Genomic DNA, 26,489 nt, shown 5'->3' with positions numbered 1-26,489 from the left:
GGCGGGCCAAAGATAGGTATCCCTATCGAAACGTTGGCCAAGCCTTTCTGAAGCACTTTATCACTGTTTAACATGGGGGAGGCGGGAGATGGAAGTTCAAGACGATGAGCAAAATGAGAACAAGGTAAAAGCGGGAGCCAACTTTTCGACAAGTGGACTTGTCTTTCTTAAGGCCTTCAAAAACATGCCCACGTGTCGAAACGTTGGCGGCCGCTTTAACTTTGTTCTTGTTTTGCCCATTGTCTTATCTCTGTTTGTAACTTTTATACCACAGTGTGGTACTCCATATGTCGGCGCCCTGCTTGATTTTATAGACAGAGATAGACAGAAAATGGGACGTCTATAGAGATCGACAGACAGTCAGACGCCAGAAAGTGCGGGAAGTACCTTAAGAATACTGATCGTATCTCCGAATTTTCTATGGTCTCACCTACCCTACAAAAAAAAAGAAAAACAACAGAAAACGAACAAATTGGGTAGAGTGGCAGATCAGCCTCGTGTACATGAAAATTCGAGTAAGAACAGCGTTTCACGCCGAGCGAGTTGAAAAGACAACGAATTAGAACGCCCTCTTTGTTCTGAATGGAACCACTTTCTTGACCCACCCGATTCCTGGCCAATTCCCCCTAGTGGGTATGAGCCACGCTTGGAGGCAAACCAGTCAATCAACTAACTGGGCGCGAAGTGACTCACTCGTGCAAGAAGAAGAAACTGAGGATGCCCCGAGGTCGACTGGGTTTGGGCGACCCCTTCTCTGAATGGCTACCCGTCGTAGGCGTCGCGGCGCTGCTCATTTGGACGTACTACGCCTACGTGACCGTACTCTGCGGCAGACTGGTCGAAGACGACGTGCTCCGCCCGTTGCTGGTGGTCGCCTTCCATGCGCTCTTCCTGCTTTGCGTCTGGTCCTTCGTCTACACGACGTTCGCCGGTGAGCTCTCGACTTCGCGACGAAGCTGTCAATGCGTCTACAAACGCCTGAAAATGTTCGTTAGATGCCCATTCTTAGTTTAGTGAAAGACTGCACCACTCACTTAGTTTACATACTTCGAGAAAATACAGGGAGTGTTAGTCGCGATACGCAGGCGAAGTTCGAAATGTGTGTGCCAATTAGGGGCAATAAAAAATTACTAAACACTCAATTTCGGTGCGTTTAGAAGCATTATACGAAACGCTTTAAATGTTTTACCGCTTGCCTTGGAGTACCAAGAATGGCAAAGGCTTCATGTTTACAGGAAATGGGTACGAATATGCGCGTTACAAGTGCTACACGTTTGAAGTGCGCAAGTTAGTTTTGTGCTTTCAAAATATATACTGACCCCTCGTCTTCCGCCCATTTTTATGCGTTACACGTGCGATGTAGGTCTCTTCTTGTCTCCTCGGTAAACTATGTGAGGTACGTTGCTTATAGCTAGTTGGATATGCAGAATGTAGTGAGTGCCGAATGATAAATATTTATTATATGTAGGTTAAGTACAGCCTTTGTAGGAAGTTATCCAATCAAGCGGCTCAGAGTCATAATGCCGTTATCCACAATGTTTTCAAGATTACTAAGACAACTGTACGAGACACCAGCTTCCACTTTAGTAAAAATAGAGTATATGTGGAGTTTAACGAGCGATGGAACTTCCACGTTACTGTCTTAATTAGAAGCGGCGCAAAATATTTACTTCGCCTTAGTTTTCTTTCTTTTTCCATATTGTAATGCGTCATACGAGGCTCGTAGTTGCGTTCTCCGGTGTACTTCGTGAAGTAAACGATTGACGAAAACAGGGCATACATTATGGGTAAAAAGAACACGGTTTGAGATGTGTACATTTATTGTTGTTTTAAATACATATGGAAGTGTTCCGAAGCCTTGTCAGTTTGTTCTACGACCCACGCACAGGGTAACCCGCGGCCCTGACATATAACACTACTGCCACCACGATCATATTTAGCGAAAATTGGAGGAGCGCTATGTCAAATGTGTGTGCTAAGTTAAATTGAAGTGCATGAAATATGGTCTTCCTCAAATATGACTTTGTGAAGGGCTCAAAAGCATTATACCTCCATATCACGCTGTTTTCCAGTGCCCGGATCAATGTCAGGCAAGGTTTATATTTTGCAAAAATAAGCGGCACGTTATGGGTTATATGTAAGCAAAATTCAAGGTGCGTGGACTAATTGCGAACCACATAATTACGAACTACAGCTACTCCGGTGCGTCATGAGTGTTCCGAGCAGTGGAAGATTTAGCCCGCTGCCCTGGCATACCTACAAATACTACCAATATCAAGTTTAGCGCAGGCATAGAAGAAACGCTGTGGCAAATTTTAGGGCGAATTTTATTGCCTGTGGGTGAAATACAACCCTTTGTAAAAAAAAAAAACTTTTTTACTGCTCGAAAGCGTTATATCGTCATTTCGCTCTGTGTATCTCGGTGTTGCGAGGGAGCTTACGCAAATGTTACGTTTCTTCTAAATAAGGGACGCGGTACAGATTATGTGTAACTAAAATTAAAGGTGTCTTGGTTAATTACGGCCAGTGCAATAAAGTACTTATGTAACTGTTTTGGAATGTTATGAGTGAGTTTTACGAGTTGCGCCAAACTTCGCCCGCTGTACTGGCCTAACCATACATGTCACCGAGATCAAGTATAGCGTAAATGTGGGGAACGCTATGACAAATTGGTGTGCGCGAAGTTATGTGCATGTGGATTTTACTAAGCGGACTATGCATTTAACATTGCGCACCATTTTTTTTTTCATTGCACTCTTCCCACTTACGGTAAAATTGATCTCGGTGACATGTGTGGTTATGCCAGGACAGCGCATATGGATGAAAAAAAGAAAGCTTTTGTGAAGCATTCCTGTAGCAACTCCTTCAAAACCTTATGTAACCATGTTACGCTGTTTTTTTTTTTTCAACGCACCGAAGGAACTCTGCGTTATACCAAGTTCGCATTAAGCACAAATAGAAGCAAATACTAGTGTAATGTGTGGTTAATTTTTAACGTTTTTGGTATAATTTAAAGCGTTACAAATAATTATTTAACTCTCGTTTCATTTCATACATTATCATGCGTTTTTGTGAGTTTCCCACGGTGTCCGTGGTGAACGAAATGAGGCGCCTTGTTTACGTTTGGCAAATTCATGGACTGGGTAATGGTATTACGAGTATGCGATATTCAAACTGCGCAAGTTGATGGCCGCCTTCTAAATAAATTACTTATGCAAGTGCTCTTGAGTCTTAAGTGTATGTGCAACGAGTCACTGAGGGCTTAGTCCGTTGCTCTGACATAATTACCAATGCCACCAAGGGCCTATTTAGATTAAAGGGTGGAAACATTGTGGGAAATCCGCATGAAGGTAAGTTCGTGTGGCTAAAATAGAACTTTTGCAAGAAAAATTGCTGGACAATTGTTCGCAAGTATCGTACCACGGTTATCAGGTCCGCTTCCTATTGTCCCGAGATAACTCTACGTTACGTGTAACCTATATTTGGTAGAAATGGAGGTCATGTTATTCCAATGTGATGCGAAATGTTCACCTTCCTGGCGCGTTTAGAAACGTGGCAAGTAATTACTAATTCCTCTTTTTTTACTTTTTTCATATGCGTCATAGGAGGTTTGTAGTGGGTTTCCTTGGCACACTCGAAGAACGAAAGAGGCACCCTCGGTGTATGTATTATTTAATTTAGGTTCAGATTATTGCTAATACCTTGGCGAAGTTCAAAATTCGTGGACTAATTACGCCTTTAGCGGTAAGTTTAAGGAAAGAAATTGTGGGGTTTTACGTGTCAGAACGACGGTCTGATTTTCACGCACACCGTAGTGGGGGACGCCGGATAAATATTGTCCACGGGGTTCTTTAAATGTACCTAAATCTAAGTACTTGGCTTCTTTTTTTTTGCATTTGTTATTCATTGAAATGCAGCCCCGTGGGTAAATTACGTGTGCAATTGGTCCGAAGCGTTATAACCATGTTTTTCATTAACAACGCAGAATTTGCGCCGCTGCCCTGGGATAATTATGAACGCAACTGAGATCACATTTACTGAAGAAATGGTCAGGGGATCGGGTCCGCACGGACGTAGTTCGCAAGATGTATGTGTGTGTACTAATTAATATAGTTGTAAAATTTATTTTTCAAATGTTCTAACGCGTTTTATGCAGGCGAGATTTCGAACGGGCCACTCATACAGGCAGCGTTTTCAAGTATATGTGATTTAATTACGGGCGACTGAAAAGCTCAAAGCACCTGCTCGAAATAAACAGCTTCGCCGGAAATTCGGTTGTGCTTGTGCAAGGTCGCACCAGTATGCTGTCATTTTTCTTAGCCGTCTGTAGTCGGCGACAACCTAATAATGCAGTGGCATATGTGTACCGCCATGCCAATCTTTCAAAATTCACAAAGTTTGATCCAGTGGCAGCGGTAGCTGAACGTCATGGCAACTTGAACAGGCGTAATTCTGATATCAGCACTCACGAACAGAATATATTTCAGCTAGAAACAACAAGCTTTTATTTTCCGATTAGCCGATAGCATTTACATTAGCCCAGCAAAAACACTTAAACTTGCAGCGGACTCCAGATGGCATGGCTTTTTTTACAGAGGTGAAAAGCAGGTACAATGCGTTTTTTTTTAAAGTAAATTCATAGGTTATCACTAAGTATTGTTCGCAAGGATGCAAAAGCAAGAGCTTTGATGTCTTGTATTTCACCCAATGGTTTCATCCACGGTTGAAGCTTCAAAGCGCGTTGCAGTATCTCTCTCCGCTAAAGACAGTTTTCCTTGTAATTCGTGAGTTACGAACAGCGCTTACACGAATGGCATCTCCCAGGTGCAGACCTAAGCATCTATCTGCCTTCAGGGGAGGCGTCTTCGCACGTAATGGCAGCTGTTAGGCCCACTGGCCAATCGCGATATTCACGCGATATTCACCCTATAACTTCACGAACGGAGGAGTTAGGGCGTACTTTGGCCGCAAAACCTCCTCCGAGCTTTTCTTTTTTTGCCATTTCTGCCTTTTTGAAACTATTGCAGTCTCTTTCGCATTCTACGCGACACTTTAGTACCATGTGGTCTTCGTGAATGACTACTAACGCATCACATCTCGTCCGAGGCGAGCATTGACTTGTCGGCAAAAAAGTTGATCGGCGTGCCCTCGTGCATAATCTCGTTTCTTTCGCACAGACCCTTGCTTCTGGCATAGTGCACACTTATGCAGCAAAATATATCAAGCGCGTCTTTGTTTTTTTTGTACACACAGCAGAAATATCCGAGAAAATCAATTGTTAGTTCTCAGCCCCCCTAGGGCTCATATTTCTTTTCTGAAAACTTTCGGACGCCCTTAAATTTTGCGATAAATTCCAATTGCGATATTTGAGAGAGAAAGAGCGCGCGAGTACTATAGGGCTTTATAGTATATGGGTGCACACCAACCATTTGCTCTGATTAGCAAAGCTTTGCATCACCTGCACCTATAGATCACCGGTTTTTGCAGCGTTCATTATCATAGCGAAATCTTTCAAGTTCGTACATCAATACTACATGTTACTCGCTGCTGAAATTAATATGCTAATTTGGTGAATAATATTTAAGGCTTTTAGGCTGCATAAACCAGTTCTCACATCGAGTGGAAGTACCTAGCATCTGACTGATAACAGTCCTTAGATTAAAATTATGGTGTTTTAGGTGTCGAAACCGCGATCTGATCATGAGGCACAACATAGTGGGCGGACTCCGGCAATTTGGATCACCTGCGATTGCTTAAAGTGCTCCTAACTCTAAGTACACGGGTGTTTTCGCACATCGCCCCCATCGATATGCGACCGCCGTGGCCGGGATTCGATCCCGCGACCTCGTGCTTAGCCGCCCAACCCCATAGCCACTAAGCAATAACGGCGGGTCTGACTTCTTCGTGATGGATAATGGCCGATGCCCTGGTCATAGTTCTGCGTCCAGGTTATCACGTTGCTACGCTGCTGGACCACGCCGTCAGCTTCCACCTCCACAGCCGTACAATTTCTTGGTTATCCTCCAAAGCAGAGCTGGTAAAACGCAACGCGATAGACAAAAAAGAGGAAAGGAAGTGATAAATTCGTCGTTAAACAAACGAACAATTGTGATGTATTCGGGCGAGGTACGTCAACGGTAACTTCTTTTATAATGATCGACAATCACACTATAACGCGGAAATTCGGGACACTGACGCAGGTCACAGTGCAGAATCTTCCTTAATTGCATACCGAATGCACCGCTGCTCGAGAAAGTCCCCAAAAGAACTTCGCTCTGATTATCATCACCTCATTCAGTATCCACTGGACACTGTCCCAACAAACAGAAAAAAATTAATAATTCGAAAGCATGAAATACCCCATTACGTGAAAGTCCCTCGGCGTAGTCGGCCTCACCGAAAGATGGTAGCAAAAATGGCCGATGGCGCCGAGTTTGTTGAAGTTTCGTTGAGCTCCTTTGTCTTGCTTTTTTTTTACGCCCAAGCGTATTTGGACCGCCGACAGTGAAGTCGGCGATGGGATGTTTGAAGCCCCGAAGGCAATCTCTGCGGCGGCAGAGGAAGGCGCCTGAAGGTGGTACTCCGGCACAAACTGCGTATTGCGCGGTCGCGCGGGCCGTATCTCGAAAGTGATCTGCGTAGAGATGAGAGTAAGTGCACCGATTGGTCATACCACTGTGCGTTTTCTCTTTGTAATCTCTCCGCTCAGTTTGCTTCGAAAGGACAGACAACATGAAGTTCACTTCGCTCGGTGCTGCTGCCGTGCTTCCTCATGCGAGCGTTTTGACAGCGAGTGTCCTACTCCGGCGGCGGCTGCGCATGCATGGCGCGGACGCGCGAGCCCTGTCTTGATAGCGACCAGGGGTGCGGACAGTCTAGGCATGTATCATAGAAGCCAACAAACAAAGACATCAAGGACAACATAGGAGAAGTTACTTGTACTTACGAATTGAATTAAAGAAACGATAAATTAGTGGCAATGAAAGTGGATGAAATAACAACTTGCGCAGGTTGGGAACAATCCCACGTTTTCGCATTACGCGTGCAATGCTCTAAACAATTGAACTAACTCGGGACCGTTTCTTTCCCTTTTCTTCTTGTTCTTACATAACGAGGGTCTAGAATTCAGCAACATTAATTCCTTCAGGTAGCATGTGCGGGTTTATTGACCAGTTTCCTTCAACCAGAAAGATCACGCACTCGTGACGCATGTGGCAGAAAGGATGTTCCACATCCGCCGCCAAGGTATGTGAGTGGTGGCGCTGGCTAACAGTTCCAAGGTTAGCTCTTGTAGTAACACATAAATACCCAACAATGCAGCTGGGAAAATGGTGTCGAGGTAGCTCAATTGGTTAAAGCATCGTACGCGTAATGCGAAGACGTGGCATCGTTCTCCACCTGCGGCAAGTTGTTTGTTCATCTACTTTAATTGCCATTAATTTATGATTCCTTTAATTGAAGTGGTAAGTAAAAGTAATTTTTTCTACGTTGTCCTTGATGTCTTTGTTTCCTGGCTTCTCATGATACGATTAATAAAAATCGGGCGCTTCGGTTAACCCTTTTGTTCTCGGTAATATCAAAAGGTAGTGATCCGAAGATGAAGTGATGATAACGCAGGGAATTAACTGCTGAGTACCTCTTAACAGCTCCTTTTTCTTGGAATAATTCACATTGACAACGCCCTTTCGGCAGCCGTGTTCATCACAAAAAGCACTGAAAGCAGCTACGGCAAGTATTCGTGTCTGTGGACACCGCTGCACCGCTGAGCTGCTGGATACGTTCGGCCTTTCCACGCCTACATTTCAAGCCTCAGAAATGCTGCGCTCAGTCAGCGCAAAATTTCACATGCTTTTTGACCTAGACAGCGTGCAACGAATGAGGCTTCACTTGTAGTTTGTTATTTCGTAACTCCATCTGCTCTCCTTTGGTGATGAAGGAAAGCTGTTTAATTGAGAAAATGAAGACTTAATCTTTCCCCTTCATGTTGCCGAACCAAAAAGCTTTCAATTTCATTTGAGGTTAGAGTTCAGGCTTCTGCATATGAATCGTCTCGGTTCAGGTTCAGCTTCGGATCAAAAATATGATTGCTCGAAACTATTTGAATGGGTTAATAAGTATTCATAACGGTTCGGAATTGAGCAATAAACTTTTTATTAGACTCCGATTTCCAACTTAACTCGCTAATATATTTGGGTGAAGGATAGTGAATTTATACTTTTGCGTAACGCGAAACGATGTACGACGCCTTTCTCGAAGTTAATGCAGCGAGTTAGATGAAAAAGTGACAGGCTCAAAGAAGAAAACAAAATAAGTTTGGCGGCCAACAGCAACAGCAATAACAAAACATAATAAACCAAGGAAACAAAAAGTGAAAAAAAAGTGAACAAGCGAGCCACTTGGAGTCTGCCCATCATAAGCGAGATAAGTCATCATCTGACTACAAATACAAGGTCTTCCACAAAATTTGATAAGTGTACATTGTATTTGGAAAATAAGATTTACTCTTTACGTCAAACGCTTTCACATGTTTTCTTTATCGCCAAGGCTGCGAAGAATTCTGAAAGTTACATTGAAAAATATAGTTGAGAAAAGTAATACGAGGATGGGGTTTCGTTGAAACGACATGTAGCCATAAAAAATGTTAGACGTTGGCTCCAATGGAGATATTGTGGCGGAGAGCAATAGTCATGACACCATTTATTATTTTGTTTGCTAATCTGTTTTGTTTACATCACACATGACATATTACATGTGCTGTAACTTATATTGTACATTTCCTTCATACCACAGTTGTAAGTGTGCCTACGGGGGAATAACTTTCCTTGTCAGCTTCCTGTCGGCCAGATTGGGCGTATCAACACGGTATTAACAAAGAGCCCAGAGGCCAAATTAATTGTAGCACTCCAAGCCGTCGACATTAATATCTGAGCCACTCTTTCGGTTTCAATTTTTGACGGACGCATTGTGAACGCTAGCTGTAACGCCCGACGCCGGCTGCCCTGATCGACGCGGCATTTTTAAGGCGAAGCTTTCTATGTCTCACTGATTCGTCCATGATCGTGGAAAACGCACTGCAGGAAAGCCAACCTATACATCTGCGTAGAACACTACAGTTTACATCCGAAGTTGTACCGATAAGAACAAAGGGAACGATGTCATGCTCTCGGCCAATGGGAAAACGCCACGCTACGCAAACGAACTGTATATATCTGCATTGCATTGCGCTCGTCACACAGTGTATTCCCGGCCGTCACCACGGGTAGGCCGTGGGTGCAGCGCACGGCAGAAGAAAAGGCTGCCATAGGGGAACGTAATCGTGCCCGTAAGGCCGACCCCGTGCATCCGCAACCGCATGCAGAAGCCTTCCGTATCCATCGACAATCTAATCCGAACGTTCGCATCAACGAGGCGGAAGCCAGATGTCGTCGCCGCGCTGATCCCGAGGTTCGCAACCGGGAGAACGTCGCCGAACGCCAGCGACTCGATGCGTAACCACCTGAAGAGTTGCGCCTCGCCAGGTGGTTCATAAAGACCGTAGTAAACGCCGCAAGCAACAGCCGCGTCACATCAAGGAGAAGCGTTACGCCGATCCTCACTCTCCTGCATGCGTAATCATGCGAACTTGAATTAAAATTTGCAGTCGAACATCTCGGAGCGCAGACATGTTAGAAGAGTTCTTCCAGGTGAAACTGTGTAGAAACACTACTGCCTCTTACTTTTGAATACAGACGTGCACAGTTACTCCAGTCAACAAAAGGTTAATTATTCAATTTAAGTTAAGTGGACTGCCGACAGCGACAATTGTAGTCTTACCTTATGTCCCCCTGGCCACATAAACTCATTTGCACAGATGGTCTTCGCGTACCTCCCAGTGCCTAATTTTAAGAAAATCATAAAGCTTAATTTTGAGCACGCGGTATACGCATACACACGCACCCAATCAGCAGAAAGAACTTAAAGGCATTTAGAAAACATCTATTCAAAACATTTGCCAAATGGATTCTAATTAAAAGGACAATGTGGGGGAATGCTTACGTGTGGCAATGCGAATGTAAGCGGTCTCAAGTGTTGCTGGCGAATGTTTGACCTCTCACTCTACTTTAACCTCCATCAAGCAGTAAGTTGCCCTGCCAGAGGCGACAACGCATTAAACCTTCGTACAATCTGTCCTGACTAAATATCCAGTGTAACGTTACTGCCGGCCTTAGCAACCAGTCTTCCTGTTATTTCTGTCTCACTCCCGTTGAGAACAGATCACCCACAATGAAACATGTGGTCGACCACAAGTGTGATTATGATCACATCAAGGCTAAATTTGCACTCTTTTACAATGACTTCGTTAAGTTCCTACCACTTCCGCTTTGCGAGTAGAAACTGGGAACCTTATGAAAAACATGCTACCATCCTTTAAAACTAAATACATACTTACCATAACTCTGGCAGCAGATGCTGATAACTCGTGTTTAGAGCCGAAATATCTCCAGTACATAAAAGAAAAGCCTCTCTGAAGGTCCGCTCGCAAAAGTAATGCCGCTGAATCAGGAAAAAGTTACCACGCGTGCGCGACAGTCTACGTCCAAGAAATACGAAAGCTGAAATACCAACTCTTTCCTTCCGACCTGCTGTCTATACTGCATTCTGACCCTGAAAAGACTAATATCATAATTTTTACTAAAGCCAGAACCACGCAGCTACAGCTCACTGGCTCGAAAGGCAGCCCAGTTTACTCTAAAAAATGTGCTACCGCACTCAGCGAGTACTTTTTTGTCACCATTTTTATATTTCAGTGACTCCCCAACTGAACCATTACTAACATTCTGATCGACATCAATGCCACGGACATTAGAATCAGCTCAGAATGTGTGTCTAAAATAATAAGTGGGCCCAAATTATTACCTCTGGCTGGCTGCGATGACGTCAACAACAAACTACTAAGAAACACGCTCACGTGGTCCAGTAATATTCCATGCAAAATATTAAAAAAAAGCATTTTTAAATCAGGTAATCATGAATCTCTTGCTAACTAGCGCCCGGTTTCCTTGAGTAATTTCCGAAATTCCAGAGCATATTGCAATGTCCAGCATAAGAGAACCTGTTTAATATAATAAGTTCTTTTACCCGCACGAACACGGCTAAGTCCGCGAACACCTTTCTTGTGAAATGCGACTAGCTGCGTTCACCCACAACCAGCGCAGTTCATGGATCACCGCTACCGAATTGGCTCAGTTTCTTTTTCTTACTATTCAAGAGCCTTCGATCGCGTTTCCCCATGGTAATCCACTAATAAAGCTACGCTTCATTGCCATAGGTACAAATTGACTAAGATGGATTGCATATTTCCAAGAAGGTGGCGCCCACTTTATTACCACCAACTAACCAAACTAACTTTTTGCTGGCCTGAGGTCGGGCGCTCCACAAGGCGCCGGTCTATCGCCACTGATAATTTTTGACCTACATCGATGACCTCTCAAGAAACGTAAGCGCACAAACAAGACTTTTCGGGGTCGATTGCTTTATTATACCCCCCCTCGCACGCCTGATGGCAGAATAGCCCTCCGACGCGACGTCGACGTAATCGCTACATGGTGCGAGAAATCGCTCCATGCCGCTAAATCTCTAAAAATGCAAATGCGCATCATTCTCACCCAAACATACTATCAAACATCACATGTATTGCATTTACTCAGTGCCACCTTAATCAACTGAATGTTTCAAGTACATAGGGTTCCACGTGGTGCCGTCCGTATCATGAATCCTTCATATCAGAACCATCTGCTCTGATATTTAGTGCACACTGGAATGCTTACGCCGTATTATATTGTATTCTATCACATTGTATTGTTTGATCTGCGTTGCTTCTGTTAAACTTGTGTTTGATTCAATCGCCCCCCCCTTACTCAATGTTCCCGACTGAACCTGTAAGGAAACCTGAATAAATAAATAAATCATCTGAAAGTAGCATCTCCTGAAATAATGACAAAAAAAAAGAAAAGAAAGAAACTGACACACCTAACTTATGTTTGAGTGAAGCTCGGATACGAAGCATCCGTGTGGCATTCCTCGCAGGCCTATCTTTCTGCTGACTTTAGAAGCCGTGCGAAATTGCGCGGCTTGGTTTATGTCATTACAGTACCAGGGGCGTAGCCAGAAGAAGGGGGGGGGGCTTATGGGGCTTCAGCCCCCCCCCCTCCGAAATTTTTTCGTGCTGTCCATGCACCGCCAACCAAAGCAACCCCCTGCGCCGGAAATCATTCTGGATTTTGTCTAGAACATCTTTTTCACGCTCAAAAAGACATTTCACCGCGAAAATTGAGAACTCGGGCTGGATTTTGCGTCAACACCCGTGCACCGGGAGTCATATAACGCAAGCAGCCCCATCCGTGTACAAAGTTTCAAGGGCATTTTGATGGTGAACGGGCGCGCCGCGGAATCTACACTCTATCATGGAATCTCCGGAGCACGTGTATGTCAATTCCGGAGTAAAACACTGTCAATGTCAATTCCGGAACTTTATGGGTATAAAGTTCTCATAAACTTTTCGTGTGAAAAGTGCATTGACATTGCCAAACAGGTACTTTAGATTTTCAATTGTGGAACTTTGTGGGTTTAGTGTTCGCATAAATATTTGACGCCAAAGGTGCATTGACTTTTCCAAAGTCTTACATCGGAACATACAAGACAAGCCAAATCAACACACTATCAGACAAGTTGACAAAGCCCGCAGCGAGGTCCGATGAGACTACGCGTTGTGGTGGTTCATTGGTGCCGTCATGCCACATAAAAAAAAATTTCAACATTATTTTTCACCTGCGCCGAAGCATCCTTGTCTAGACACTAAAGCCAGCCAAGGTAACTTCGTTCTTATTTATTTTTTCTACTTTGACTTTTATTTGCGACGACACATAGAGCTTCTTCATTATTTTTTTTTGTTCTCGCTACCCTACTCGCGGGCTGCCAGAGTCAGCCAGACGCATGCGTTTTTCTTGTGTTGCCCTGACCACCACGCGGCGAACTTCTGTGCGGGTTCGGTTTTCTCTGGCCGAGTGAATTTTCGCCTGGCAGTGTTTTTTGGCTGCTTTCTGGCTAGCAGACGAGAACACAGAACAGTGTTCGCTGCCGCCATCACTGTGGGGACTAGACGGATTGCACCGCGTTCGCTTCAATGCAACCTCTCCAGAAAGTCTTGTCTCGCCAGTGTAGGATGTTGAGCAGTATGCGCGTGGTTCTTGGTGTGCCAAGCGTCTCGCGTTTTCTTCGATATTCCTTTGGTAGCCACATTATGTACCTAAGGTAGGCATTCAATTGTGGCAAACATACTTTCCTTCGCGTTTCTTTTTTATTTCGGTGTCCCCGCCCCACGAAAGAAACAAATAAACATTGTTGCGGCGCAGCGAATTGTCGCATGTTGAAAGTTCGGTTTTGTTACTTCTTTTGCGGAAAGTAATAGGCCACGGGACGCTTCAGTTGCCCTATGCTCTTAATATATTATTGCGATAGCAATTATATGGACACTCCAGCCCATTCCTGTCATCGCCATCGCCCTCATGTTTCGTATAAAGTCCAAAGCTATAACATCGTGACCGCGCTTCGCATGCTGTATGTGTCAGTGAAAGCGGGGGGGGGGGGGGGGATAGCTGAGCCAACGATGGCGGCTCAGTCCTGTGTGCGCAAGGGAGAAAAGTGAGGAGCAAGCGCGCCGCCTTCCGTCGCATGCGATACGTGGGGGGAATGAACAGCATCGGGGCGGGATCTAGGATTCTGTGAATCTGTGACTGCGCAACTTGTTTATTTGCCTTGCTTGACGCATTATATACAGTTACATTTTCTCAGATACGTAGATTTATTGGAGGCTAATACGTATGTTTAAATATCTTGGTGCGAGGTTTTGTGTATACATGCAGCGAACTTTGTTTCCAGTGACACATTTTTGCCCTTTATCAAGCTGTATCTTCACATTTGTATATTTCATTGTATCTTTGCATTTCTAATGTATGAGAGCGAGTCAAATAAAAGTGAGCCTACCCACCCCGCGCAATAATGGTTCGGTGCATTATCTGCGAGGCATGCGCCTAGCACACAGGCATCTCTCTGTACTCACTTGATCCAACATTAAGTATTCAAGCGCCATCACAGCTTCGCCGTGGAGACGCCACGCTTTTGCATCGACTGTGGTTGGGCGTTGCCTTTACCAAAGCCTATGCGTTCCGCATATTGATGACTGACACCCCAACATATGGCCACTGCGGCCATGAAGAATCAATTGACCATATTTTGTGCGCCTGCCTGCAGTACAGTCCATCGAGGGAATGCTTTCGCAACGAACTTCACCAGCTGGACGACCAACCGTTATCGGAAAAAAGTATTCTACGCCATCGAAGGGACCTAACGTCACAGCAGAAGGCCGTGCAAGCGCTATTGCACTTTTTGCGATCTACTGAGCCTTGCGAACGTCTTTAACTGGAACGCATTTTGTGTGTGTGTGTCTCCATGTGTGCGTGTTTCCTCTTTTTAGCGTCTTCCTCTCTGTCATCTTTCTAACCCCTATCTCCCACCCCCAGTGTAGGGTAGCAAACCGAAACTGATATTTGGTTAACCTCCCTGCCTTTCCTCTTCATTCTCTCTCTGTCTCTCTCATTTACAAAAGTGACACACAGGTGTGAGGATAAATGTTCTTTAATGCTCTCATACACTGGGTTGAACATGGTTGCGTGACGTAATGGGCGCTCCAGAAGTTGAGCAGCATGGTGCCGTGAGGTTTTTGACAGCTGAAGGTGTTTCCCAAAAAGAAATTAGTCGCCGTATGGCTGCCGTGTACATTGAATATTGCATTTCATTGGCCACTGTGAAGCGTTGGAGGAAACGGTTCAAAGAAGGTCGTGAAAGTTGCAAAGACGATCTGAGACCGGGCCAAAGCCATCGTGCAATCACTCCTAACAAAATGGCAAACGTTGATGAGCTGATGAGACAAGAATGGAGGATAACCATCGATGAACTGGCACAGCGTCTGAACATCAGTCACGATTCGATTCACGCCATAATTCATTAACATCTCGGTTAACGGCTCTTGTGTGCGCAATGGATGCCCAAGGTTTTGAACCACCGCCAGAAGACGGAGAATTTCGGCGCTGCCTTGACTTATCTGATCTGGTATGACAATGAGGGCGACGACTTCTTGTCTGCAAGTGTGATCGGGGCCGAACCATGGTGCCACTGTTACGAGCCTGAAACACGACTGCAAAGTTTACAGTGGAAACATTCGAATTCGCCACCCCCAAAGAAACAAATGCCATCATTTCCACCGGAAAGGTGTTGACTTTCTTTTTCGATCGTCAGGGGCCATTGCTGATAGAATTTGCTAAATCTTAAGAGGCTTTCAGTTGTTTCCGATATTCTGAAACGCCGGATCGGCTGCGTGTCGCAATCACGAACAAACTACGTGGAAAATTGTCGAATGGGGTCATCTTGTTCCACGACAATACCCGTCCCCACGTGGCTGATCTGGTTAATACAAAACTGGCAAAGTTCAAGCGGGAAAAGCTGCAACATCCGCCATACAGCTCAGACCTGTCGCCTTGCGACTTGCACATTTTGGGGCTAGCGAAGAAACAGCTCAAGGGAACGAGATTCGTGTCGGACGATGACGTGAAAAAGTCAGTTGCAGACTTTTTGAACCAGCAACCCAAGGAGCTTTACGAGACGGGAATCGCGCGACTCGTTAGTCAATGGGACAAATGTATCGATGCTCATGGAGACTTTAAAAAAAAAAGTACCCTCTTTGTCATATATTCACATTGGCTCACTTTCATTTGACTCGCCCTCGTATATTTTGCATAACTCCTGCTTTTTATACGTGCTCTCTGTTGTGACTATAATTTCGGTGCAATTAGTCACGATACACCACCGGTGACAGCTTCTCTTGCGTAATACATTGGAACAAATGACTGCGTCATTGACATTATTCACTGGCCATCGCACATGTACAAGAATATGAACAAGGATCTTGAATGATAAAGTTTCATTAATATATTTGTGCTCAACTTGTTCATTTCATGGCCTTTTTATTTTTTCCATTTCAGCGAAATGTGGTTTCGAATTGATGTTGTTCGAAAGATCGTGTGATAGACAGACAAAAAACATGGAAGCGTTGATATCAGTTATGTTAGGCACAATTGTTGGCACATACGAGTACATTCTCTTATGAAAAAATACATATTTTACTTGTATTGACAGTGCGTAGCGTTCAAGAATTCGTTTGCAGCATGTTTGGCAATGGCAATGCAGTTATTATTCATGTATTTGATCCCTAGACAAAGTATTTAACAGGAAGCTTTAGCTCGGGCCCAACTCCAGCGCGGCCTATTCAAATACATGTAAAACGCAGAAACGCTTTTCTGGGATAACCCCTGGATCGCATTTAATGAAATTTCTTGTATTTGAGAGAGGAAGTTGAATCCTAGCGTCTGTTGGAGCGGAATTTCGATTTAGGGCCTGAACTTTGTTAAAAATTTTGAAAAATTCGAAAATTCTAAAGAAAATAGAACCACGAAGTTTACACATTATTAGTTCTGCATCAAGAACAGGTATCGCGGTTCTGTAAACCGCATCCATTAGACCATTCAAAGCGGACAAATTGGATATGCCAATTTGTTTATTACGTGAATTGGTTACGTTATGTACAAGGGTTCTGCAAATGCCGTATTTCCTTAATACATATTTTTTTTTAGATTCGTGGGTAACATATTTTGTCCGCTGTAGATGTACTACTAGATGCAATTCAGAGAATTGTGATATCAATTTTCATTGCTGATTTACAGAGTTGTAAACTTCATCGTTTAGTTTACCGAAAATTCTTTATTCTTGCCACTTTTCAATATAGTATTGACGACCTAAATCAAAAATTCCAAACAAACAGTCATTAAAATGCGGTTTTATTTTAAATGCGATATACTTCGTCAAATTTGGTGCAGGGTAGCGGAGAAAAACGAATTCTCCTTCTACATGTATTTAGATAGGAGCATCCGACCTAAAGTTTCCTCTTAAGGACGAGGCCGAGCTGCAACGTGAGCGCCCCCCCCCCCCCCGCCTAACGCTATTTCTGGCTACGCCACTGTACAGCACCCATAGGCAAGTCAGTGTTGCCGCATGAAAAACGCACACTGGCTCTAACATCATTTGGATCACGTCGAACAGGTTCCCGTTTATCCCTTCATCACTCATTTTATTATCCCACAGAATCAGAACACGTGCTCCTGAACCCTCTCTTGAGAACACCTTCCCGTTTATCTCACAGTCAAACCTTAGGACGACTCAAAGGTCGAGCAGTTCTTCCCCGACGCTAGTATAGTGCGGAATGCAATGCCTCACAACACGGCATCCTGCGAGGACCACTCCAAATCTGGCGACATACATACGAGCCATCATCATCCCTACACGGATACGCCTCCGCCCATCGCGGCTATAAATTCTTTTCTTTCCCTTTTTATTATTATTGCTCTTGTCCAAAACTGCTTCACCGAAATTGTTTTGGTAGTGTAGTGTATTGGGTACTCATATATACTGCATCATGGACCCCACCCCCCTTCCTAACGTAATGCCCACGGGCACTTAAGCTGGAATAAGTGCAAATGCAAAATATCGACTGTTTGTCAACAGGCGCAGGGCGTATACCCGCGTACTTCAGCGTCAGCGTCGACGAGAAACAGCGGCTGGACGCGCTGACAGACTTCCAGGAGCGACGGCTGTACCTGGACGAGCTGGGCGACAAGCGGGGCATCCTGACGCTGGGCATGGACGGCTGCGTCCGCTACTGCGCCGAGTGCCAGCGCATCAAGCCGGACCGATGTCACCACTGCTCCTGGTGCAGGAGGTACGCGGCAGCGACCGCTTCGAACAGCCGTAGCGCAAGCCTTGAAGGCACCCTCAGGAGACAAAGTTATTTGATCTGGGTTAGGAAATTGTTCTTTCACCTCACGAAAACAGCCACACTTACCACGAGAAGGCATTTTCGTAAGCCAGCAAAGACGCGAAAATGAAAGACTTCTGGCGATGCCGGCTCGAAATTCCCGCATAAGCTAGAGCCATGACGCCTAGAATTTTCACGGCGTCTCCTCGAGCCTAGTTGAAGGCATTTCAGCAAAAATGTGAAGCACATTATAGTTTAAGGGAGCCACGGACTGACCTTAAGAAATTCCAAGAACTTTTACCGAATTACAGCCGTCGAAATTTGAAAAATCATTTTGCAATGCGTGACGGCACAATGACGCACTAGTAATGGGGTTTCAGCGCGAATTATGAAACAAACTTTGGCCGTCATTTACTCTCCTAAAAGTCAACCTATTAACACGAAATCATCGAAACTGGAGATCCTCAAGGAGGTTTTATAAATCACTGATTCAGATTTTCTCCTTGATGTTCCTTGAAGTATACAAGACAAGTCGACTTGCTTCTTTTTAACATCATCGCTTTGTTTTGCTCTATGTTCCCCACTTGTTGGTTTCCTGTACACAATATATATATATATATATATGTATATATATATATATATATATATATATATATATATATGTATATATATATATTATTACGATATCATCGAGTGATGCTCAAGGGACGAGGCGCCGCGAGAACGACGACGAAGTGGGTCTGTGCCCTTGGCGCGAGTGAATGTCGGCCTGGTGCTCTGGCTCCAGTCCAGTGTAAATAGCCTGTAAATAGCCTCTTTCGTCTGTGTCTTTCTACACGTAACATTCTGGTAGAGGTCAGTGATCCCCGTCCTCGCCACGGAACTCCGGAGTGGTCGGTACATCGAGCTTGTGTTTGGATCCGACTGCTGGTACGATCTGTTGGGAACTCGGCGCTGACGCCCGTGGTTGTACCTGGGTCGCAAGCCCCAAGGGTAGCGTTGGCCTGGCGGCCTGGGGTACAACTGGAAGCATCCGAAGGTCCCGGCAAAGCATGAGTCGACTGGTAACAACGAAACAACTTGTTTATTTTAACATCGCAAAGAGTTGGCGGTCAGGTTTGACCGAAGTAGAGAGACGGGAGAGCACTTCACTCAACAGAAGAAATCGGAGCCCTCCTTTTTGGCGTCCGGGGGCAGCTGTTTTTATACTCTCGCAGTTGAGGGCAAGAAGGAACCCCTCAAAAGACGAGCACGTGAATGTACAATGGGCTAATGGTGACGCACACTGTCGTAGCGATGCCGTAGCACCATGTCGAGCACGATCTCGTAGCACCCTGTCGTGGCGCTGCCGGTCGGACACAATGACTGTAATGAGAGGATGGTCCCTGCTTTGGCATCGCCTGTTTCGGGCATAATGACTGGAACGAGATCCCTGCTTTGGCATCGCCTGTTTCGGGCACAATGACTGGAATGAGATCCCTGCTTTGGCATCGCCTGTTTCGGGCACAATGACTGGAATGCGAGGATGATCCCTAGGCGGTCGCATCGCCGCAGTCGCGCCTGGAAACACCTGGCGATGAGTGTTGCGGCGACGACGATCGGGCCAAAATGTCTGCCGCCCCGCCGCAGTCGCGCCGGCAAAACCACGTGTCGCAGGCGAAACGCAACAGACCGCCCCGCCGGGGGAAGGAGATCCCGATGGACAGGGGACTGCATCCGCTGTCCGGAGGGATGTCGCTCGATGATGCTCATAACCGAAGTCGGGCGTCCCTCGACGTTTCTTGAGCGCAGCGCACAGAGAAGGCCTCGTTCTCTTGTTCAGGTTCGCACGGGACACTGCAAAGTGACTTCGGGAGAGTTCACATTTTTGTTCTCGTTCCCGGCAAGCGTTAGAACTACGCTGAAACTCAACCGCTCAGTCAGCAAGCACGGCACAACCCTCACTAAGCCCTGCCAGGCTCTTTCCCCTTTTTATACCACTGCCTAGTTCCTTACAGTAGTCTAGCATCACTCAGAACGCGTCCACAAATTGAAAAATTGCACTAGAAAGCATATCATCACTTTGAAACACTAAACAAAAGCAATATGTTAAAAAAAATCCTGCCTCAGGAAGAAAACATCAGTAACAAACAATTTTGAGGCTGATTCCTACGTTAGGGGCTTCGACTTAAGCCATCGGCGTTACCGTTGAGACTCCCCTTTTTGTAACGCACCTCAAAGGAATATTGTTGTAAAGCGAGGCTCCAGCGCAGGAGGCGGCCATTTTTGGGAGAGATGGTCTGCAGCCATTGGAGAGGGCAGTGATCCGTCTCAATGATAAACCTCGAGCCGGCTAGATAGCATGACAATTTCTGAACGGCCCACACGAGACATGCACACTCTTTCTCGGTGGCGCTATACGCCTGCTCACGACTGGTCAGCTTACGACTAGCATACAGGACGGGGTGTTCTACTTCTCCATTTTCCCGTTGGCACAGTACAACGCCCATGCCTCGCTCACTAGCATCGCACTGAACAATGAACCCTTTTGTATAGTCTGGCGATCGTAGCACAGGCTGGCTTGTTAGGGCACTCTTTAGGGCGCTAAAAGCTCTTTCCTTTGTCTCGTCCCAGACGACTGTTTGAGGCTCTGTCTTTCTTAGAGCATCCGTCAGGGGAGCCGCGATATCAGAGTACCTAGGGATGTACCTCTGATAGTAGCCGGCGACACCCAAGAACGACCGAATATCGGTCTTTGTGCGCGGTTGCGGAAAGTCTCGCACAGCGGCCACTTTTATTTCAGAGGGGCGGCGACGACCCTGACCAATCACGTGACCGAGGTAGACAACCTCGGCCTGTGCTAACTGGCACTTAGGAGCCTTTACTGTCAAGCCCGCTTCGCGCAGGCGGGTTAGCACTGCCCGCAAGTGTGTCATATGCTCAGACCAGGATGCGGAGAATATCGCTACGTCGTCTAGATACGGTAAAGCGAATTCTTGCTGTCCCCGCAACACTTTATCCATGAGACTTGAAAAACAGTATGGCGCGTTCTTCAAACCAAAACTCAACACTTTAGGACGGAATGTTCCCATTGGTGAAATGAACGCCGCATACCTACTAGCCTCTTCTGTAAGTGGAACCTGCCAATAACCCCTGACAAGATCTAGGGTGGAAATAAACTGAGCGCTACTAACTTTCTCAAGGCGCTCCTCGATGTTAGGGATCGGATAAATTTGATCCTTAGTGATGGAATTAAGCCTGCGGTAGTCGACGCAAGGACGAGGTTCCTTGCCCGGTACCTCAACTAAAATCAAAGGGGAGGTATAATCACTCTCACCTGCCTCAATAACACCGAGCCGTAGCATTTTCTTTACCTCCGCCTCCATAATATCGCTCTGGCGGGGTGACACCCGATACGCCTTGGATCGTACTGGCTCTGGGGAGGTAAGTTCTATATCATGAGTAAGTACAGAAGTCCTACCAGGCCTCTCAGAGAACAGACCTTGAAACTCTTGTAATAGCTGGTGTAGTTCGGTTTTCTGCTCGGGCGACAGCGGTGCTTTACTGATAAGGTCACTAATGACTTGACCGGTGTCTTCCCTGTTCGTCACTGAGCCTAGTCCTGGAAGCTCGACCGGAAGCTCTTCAGGAACGTTTATCATCATGCACACCACTGCTTCCCTTTGTCTATAAGGTTTGAGCAGATTACAGTGGTAAACTTGCTGTGCTTTCCGCTTTCCTGGCAGACTTACCACGTAGTTAACGTCCGACAGTTTCTGAACAATTCGTGCTGGGCCCTCCCACTGCACGTCTAGTTTGTTGTTTAGCGATGTGCGCAATATCATGACCTCATCGCCAACCTCAAAACGACGGGCCCTGGCTGTCCGATCATAATAAACCTTGGCCCTCTGCTGGGCCTTTGTCATTGCTTCACCTGACAACTCCTGTGCCCTTCTTAAGCGTTCGAGGAGCTTAAGCACGTACTCCACCACGACTGGGTCGTCGCCCCTACCTTCCCACGATTCTCGAAGCATGCGAAGCGGAGATCGAAGCGAGCGACCGTACACCAGTTCAGCTGGCGAAAACCCCGTAGCCGCATGCGGCGCAGTCCTTAAAGCAAACATCACCCCAGGCAGACACAGCTCCCAGTCAGTTCGATGTTCAAAACACAACGCTCTCAACACGCGCTTCATGACGGAGTGGAGCTTCTCAACGGAATTCGACTGTGGGTGGTACACTGAGCTGTGTAGCAGCTTTACCCCACACCTTTCGAGAAAAGTTGTCGTCAAAGCGCTAGTAAACACTGTGCCCTGATCTGATTGAATTTCTGCAGGAAAACCAACTCGCGCAAATATGGACAGTAGTGCATTAACTATCTCAACTGAGCTGAGTTCTTTAAGCGGCACTGCTTCAGGGAACTTTGTCGCTGGGCAGATCACAGTCAAAATGTGTCTGTACCCCGTGGCTGTTACCGGCAGAGGTCCCACAGTATCAATAACGAGCCGTCTAAAAGGCTCCGTAATGATAGGTACCAATTTCAACGGCGCCCTCGATTTGTCCCCTGGTTTGCCCACCCGCTGACAAGTGTCACATGTCCTCACGAAATGGTCTGCGTCCCGAAAACACCCTGGCCAATAGTACTCTTGCAAGAGACGGTCCTTAGTTTTCTTAACTCCTAGGTGTCCGGACCACGAACCCCCATGTGACAAGCGCAACAGATCCTGACGATAGCATTGAGGCACGACCAGCTGATCGAACTCCACTCCTCGGCGGTCTAGATACTTCCGGTACAGGACTCCACCCCTTTCCACAAAACGCGCAGTTTTCCTGGCGATACCTTCTTTGACATTGCAGCGCACGTTTTCCAGGCTGCCATCCTTTTTTTGCTCGGCTATCAAAGCCGACCGGCTGACTTTTAGCAACCTATCAAGTCCGTCTGACGTAGGCGCGATGAGCAAATCAGTAGATAGCTCTTCTAACTTTCCCGTGTCGGGCATTTCCTCTCCAGTATCTGGCGCCTTTAACGTTACAGACTCAAGTTTATTCAGTTCGGGCGTGCTCGGAATATCAGCTTGCTGCGCCTCTGACCCTTTTTCGTTGTTTGATAACGTCGGCCCCGCAACTACCGCCTTTGCAGCGAGCTCCCGAACCTTCGATCTGGTTAAGGCCTGAACACTAGCTTCACCAAACAAAAGCCCCTTCTCGCGCAGGAGGTGATCGGACCTGTTTGAAAATAGGTACGGGTACTGGGGTGGCAGCATAGATGACACTGCCGCCTCTGTCTCAAGCGCTCCGAAAGGTCCTTCAATAAGCACCTTTGCTACTGGCAGACACACGCTATGAGCTTCCACGGCTTGCTTGATCCACGCGCACTCGCCCGTGAACATATGGGGTTCTACGTAAGACGGGTGAACTACATCCATCGTAGCTGCGGAATCGCGAAGCACTCGGCACTCTTTCCCGTTCACGAGGAGGTCTCGCATGTAAGGCTCGAGAAGCTTCATGTTCTCGTCAGTGCTGCCTATTGAAAAAAACACAACTTTTGGTGTTGTTTCCGGACACTGCGCCGAAAAGTGACCCGGCTTCTGGCACGTATAACACAAGCGCGCTCGCCTCATCTCGAACCGCTTTCTGCGTTTGGCTGCCGCCGTCTCTTTACGTTTGGTCGGACTGCTTTCGCTCGCATCCGCACTACGCGTGTCCCCCTTTGCTCTCATGGGTGTGAACTTCGGCCTTTCAAACTTCGAGCCAAATTCACCCTTTTGACCGTCCTTAGCTCCGCGAGCTCGACGCGTCACAAACTCCTCGGCTAGCTCAGCGGCTTTAGCCACCGTACAAACGTCTGGCCTATCCAAGACCCAGTACCGCACGTTCTCCGGTAACCGACTATAAAACTGTTCTAGCCCGAAACACTGCAGAACTTTATCGTGGTCACCAAACGCTTTCTCTTCTTTGAGCCACTCCTGCATGTTCGACATAAGCCTATACGCAAACTCTGTATATGACTCACTTCTGCCTTTCTCATTTTCCCGAAACTTCCGACGGAACGCCTCCGCAGACAGCCGGTACTTTTTTAGAAGACTCGATTTCACTGTGTCGAAATCCTCTGCCTCCTCTCTATCCAAGCGAGCGACTACGTCGGCCGCCTCGCCGGGTAACAAAGTGAGCAAGCGCTGTGGCCACGTTTCCCGAGAGAACCCCTGCTTCTCGCACGTTCGCTCAAAGTTAACCAGGAACAAACCAATGTCCTCTCCAAGCTTAAACGGCCGCATCAGGTCAGTCATTTTGAACAATACGCGTTCTCCTGCACCGTGTGCCTGACTTCCATTACGAGCGCGTTCCATCTCTACCTCGAGACGCTTCATTTCCAAAGCGTGTTCGCGCTCTTCTTTTTTCTCTTGTTGCTCTCGCTCTTTCTCTTCTTTACGTTCACGCTCTTCTTTTTCTTTCTGTTCTTTAAGTTCGCGCTCCTGTTTCTCTTTTTGCTCTTTAAGTTCGCGCTCCTGTCTTTTTGACCTCTCCTCAATAGTCTCAAGGCATTCCGACAGCTCGTCATCCTCAGCCTCTAACTCAAGAATAGCCTTTAGCAGTTCAGGTTTTCTTAGTTTGTCTGAGACATCCAGACCCAACTCTCTTGCAAGCTCCAACAATTTCGGTTTGCGCAACGACTTCAAATCCATGGCTGCTCTGAATGCTGCTTTCTCTACTGCTTACTATTGTCTTGCCGCAAACTAACCCGGCAGCAACGACAACCACAATTACCAGCTCTGTTTCTGACACTAACAAAAGCCTGGCAAAGCTCAGAAGAAGAAAGTCCCGCACTCACCAAACCTCGCAGGCAGGAATTCCGCGCAGTCGTTCCGCTGCAGGCAACCAGTCATCACACAGGGCTCGTTGCACTGCTCCCGGATCGTCGTTGAGCTGCTCAGCATACAGTCAACTGCATCTCTTCGCTGCTGGCCTCCGGTGTCGCGATCTCACCGCTGGCAGACAGTTGTTTGAAGTCGGAGGTGATCTCACCGCTGCCAACCAGATGTTTCGGATCGCGACACTGGAGCGATCGGTTGGGAACTCGGCGCTGACGCCCGTGGTTGTACCTGGGTCGCAAGCCCCAAGGGTAGCGTTGGCCTGGCGGCCTGGGGTACAACTGGAAGCATCCGAAGGTCCCGGCAAAGCATGAGTCGACTGGTAACAACGAAACAACTTGTTTATTTTAACATCGCAAAGAGTTGGCGGTCAGGTTTGACCGAAGTAGAGAGACGGGAGAGCACTTCACTCAACAGAAGAAATCGGAGCCCTCCTTTTTGGCGTCCGGGGGCAGCTGTTTTTATACTCTCGCAGTTGAGGGCAAGAAGGAACCCCTCAAAAGACGAGCACGTGAATGTACAATGGGCTAATGGTGACGCACACTGTCGTAGCGATGCCGTAGCACCATGTCGAGCACGATCTCGTAGCACCCTGTCGTGGCGCTGCCGGTCGGACACAATGACTGTAATGAGAGGATGGTCCCTGCTTTGGCATCGCCTGTTTCGGGCATAATGACTGGAACGAGATCCCTGCTTTGGCATCGCCTGTTTCGGGCACAATGACTGGAATGAGATCCCTGCTTTGGCATCGCCTGTTTCGGGCACAATGACTGGAATGCGAGGATGATCCCTAGGCGGTCGCATCGCCGCAGTCGCGCCTGGAAACACCTGGCGATGAGTGTTGCGGCGACGACGATCGGGCCAAAATGTCTGCCGCCCCGCCGCAGTCGCGCCGGCAAAACCACGTGTCGCAGGCGAAACGCAACACTTGTCACCACGCCTCCCGGTGACGAGCCTCTGCAACTGTTATGGCCGGTCCGACTGCTCCAATCGTCACGGTTGCCCAACATCACGACCCTGGTGTGTTCTCTGGCCTAGAGGGACAGGACGTTGACGAATGGATCAAGCTATATGAACATGCCAGCGCTAATAACAGGTGGGACCGAACGATGTTACCTTTTATCTTGGCGGCACCCCACACGTTTGGTACCAGACGCATGACGACGAGATAAGCAGTTGGGACACTTTCAAAGAAAAGCTACGGGAACTGTTCGGCGACCCCATTGGCCACAAGGTTGCCGCGAGAAAGGCTCTTGCGTCTCGTGTTCAGACATCTACAGAGCCGTACGTTTCATACATCTTCGACGTCTTGGCTCTATGCCGCAAAGCTGACGATGCTATGTCTGAATCAGATAAAGTGTCACATGTTCTAAAAGGCATCGCCGACGACGCTTTCAATTTGCTTGTTTTCGGCAAGGTCTCGACAGCCGACGCCATCATTAAAGAATGCCGTCGCCTTGAACAAGCCAAGAGCCGCCGTAACCAACTCATATCACGCGGCTACCCAATACCACTGCTACGTCGACATGTGAAGGTCGACCGCGTCAGGCCACCACCTGTGACGACGTCACCCGCATTGTTCGCAGCGAGCTCGAGGCCGCCTGTTCGCTAGCTTTCTCCGCGACGCCTTCCGATCCGCCAGCAACCACGATTGCCATGATTCAAGCCGTAGTCAGACAGGAATTTGAGCACATGTGTCTAAACTCCGTGTGTTCAACATCTCAACCCAGCGTTCCCCAGTT

General features: G+C 47.0%; 1 protein-coding gene across 1 annotated transcript in view; it reads left to right on the top strand.

The window, feature by feature from the left end:
* Nucleotides 1–717: 717 nt before the first annotated feature.
* The window catches only part of LOC142586186 (palmitoyltransferase ZDHHC20-B-like), a 60,561-nt gene continuing 34,789 nt past the window's right edge, over nucleotides 718–26,489 (top strand). The window contains exons 1-2 of the mRNA XM_075697439.1: nucleotides 718–931; nucleotides 17,653–17,866. Coding sequence (XP_075553554.1) covers nucleotides 718–931; nucleotides 17,653–17,866 — 428 coding nt within the window. The remainder of the gene's footprint in view (nucleotides 932–17,652; nucleotides 17,867–26,489) is intronic.

The sequence above is a fragment of the Dermacentor variabilis genome, chromosome 6 (genome assembly GCF_050947875.1).
Source record: "Dermacentor variabilis isolate Ectoservices chromosome 6, ASM5094787v1, whole genome shotgun sequence".
Taxonomy (NCBI): domain Eukaryota; kingdom Metazoa; phylum Arthropoda; class Arachnida; order Ixodida; family Ixodidae; genus Dermacentor; species Dermacentor variabilis.
This window is presented reverse-complemented; position numbering and strand designations above follow the sequence as displayed.